Source organism: Haliotis asinina, chromosome 10 (assembly GCF_037392515.1).
Source record: "Haliotis asinina isolate JCU_RB_2024 chromosome 10, JCU_Hal_asi_v2, whole genome shotgun sequence".
NCBI lineage: Eukaryota > Metazoa > Mollusca > Gastropoda > Lepetellida > Haliotidae > Haliotis > Haliotis asinina.
In genome coordinates, this window is record NC_090289.1 from 39,625,631 (window position 1) to 39,627,794 (window position 2,164).

Here is a 2,164-nt window from a genome sequence, read left to right on the forward strand (position 1 = left end):
CACTTGAGACGTTATCCCTTTGCTGACTGAACATGGATTCCCTCCCTCTGTATATCCCAGATTATAGCAAATGGCAGAATTACTTCAAGAAACACATGACAAGTACTTCTCGTGTTGTGAATGGAAAAGCTCCCCCTAAAGTTATTCCATCTCACCGATCTGTTTCTCAACCGGAAGAACCTAAAATCGAACTACAGATGACTTCAGAACAACAAAGTGTTGTGGAGAGAGCGGATGCTAAAGAAAAGCGTCATAGGTCTTTAAAAAGAGCTGCAGGTGAACAGATTGCCACAACCAAGAAGATACGTCAGACAGGTAACATCGCCTCCAAGACAGCTAAAGTGCTCAAGTGTACTCCTGTGAAAGAAAACGACATCTTCAGTTGAGCATCATGTCTTTATTGAATAGCAAAACTTTTGAAGAGTTGGTACCGGATTCGCTCAACCTATTTACCTTACCTCCATATCAGACCAGTATCCAGCAACACTATTTTGTAGATGTACGCCCACTCAGTCAAATTAATGACTCTTCTCCACTGGAATTTCACATATCCAATTCGGGTAGTGATTACATTGATTTGAAGCGAACAAAACTGCACGTAAAACTCAAAGTCACCCATGCGGATGGATCGGTATTGGATGCAGACGAACACGTGGCACCTGTCAATTTGCTTTTGCAGGCACTGTTTTCTCAAATTTCAGTGTATATGCAGAACCAGTTGGTGTCTTCGACCAACAATCATTATGCTTACAAGAGCATGATGAAGACCTTGCTAAACTATGGAGCTGATGCGAAAAGCTCTCAAATGACATCGCAGCTGTTTTACAAAGATGAGGGTGAAGATAATGATGCCATTGAAACAACTGATTGTGTCACTGGAACCAATTACGGTTTGATTGCACGTGGTACCTACATCAAGAAGAGCAATGAACTGACCATGTCTGGACCTTTGTATGAAGATGTGTTTAGCATGAAAAGACATTTAATCAATGGAGTAGATTTGACTTTGAAATTGTACAGATCATCACCTACTTTCTGTTTGATGAGCGGTAAAGCCAACCAAGAGTATACCATTGAGCTACTCGATGCTTATCTTCAAGTATGCAAACTCAAAGTCAACCCGGCGCTGATTCTAGCTCACAACACCCTGTTCCAAAATAACTCCAATGCACTCTACCCTTTCACCAAGTCTGAGGTCAAGGTCAACAGCATCCCTGTTTCTCAACTGACGCATACCATTGATAATGTGTCCAACCCCATTGCTAATCGTTACATCATCGCCTTTGTGGAAAGCAAGAGTTTGAATGGGTCATATGACAAGAATCCTTTCAACTTTCAATCCGGCATGCTCGAAACTGTCAGTCTCTATGTGAATGGTGTCAGTGTACCTGGACGTCCAACTCGAGCTGATGATGTGAACAGCTACGTAAACATGTTTGATGGCATGGGGTTTTGGAGAGAAAATCGAGGAAATTTCATATCCAGGGGAGAATTTTTGTTAGGAAATGCACTGTTTGTTTTTGAACTGGAAGAGGTGTGTGGAGAATCTGAGTACCTCAATCTGGTGAAGACTGGAAATGTGCGGTTGGAAATCGAGTTCAAAGCTGCACTAACCAAAACGCTGAGCTGCATCATTCTCAGTGAAAGAAACTCGATCATCGAAATCGATCAAGCGCGAAACGTCTTCATCAAGTAAACACAGAGATGAAAGCTTCACAGTTGATGTGCGCCCTTCAGTGTGATTCAACCTTACAGACTCACGTCTTGGGGGTGTATGCCAAAGATACACTTCCTATAATCACACCTTTCATGCAAAGACAAGGTGTAGGATTTATTGTGAATACTGAGTCCAGTCAGAACAGTGGTCGCCACTGGGTTGCTATGTACTTTAAAAACAATACAGCAGAATTCTTCGATAGTTTAGCAGATCCTGTTGATGTTACATTTGATCGCTATTTAAAGACTTATGCTGGTTCTTACTTACGCAGTAATCACCGGATACAATCTGTGAATTCAAATGCATGTGGGTTCTATTGTTTGTACTATGTATTATGTAAATTTAAAGCAAGCCAGAGTCTAAACCATATACTTCATCAGTTTGATGTACACAACTTCATGTGGAATGACGCCTTTGTATCTGAATATGTTTGTAATTATTTCAAAT

At 41.1% G+C, this 2,164-nt stretch overlaps 1 protein-coding gene across 1 annotated transcript; it reads left to right on the plus strand.

Annotated features, from left to right (window-relative positions):
- Window positions 1-757: 757 nt before the first annotated feature.
- LOC137298688 (uncharacterized protein F54H12.2-like) lies at window positions 758-1,696 on the plus strand. The gene has a single exon (XM_067830969.1). The coding sequence runs from the start codon at window positions 758-760 to the stop codon at window positions 1,694-1,696; it is 939 nt and encodes a 312-aa protein (XP_067687070.1).
- The last annotated feature ends 468 nt before the right edge of the window (window positions 1,697-2,164 follow it).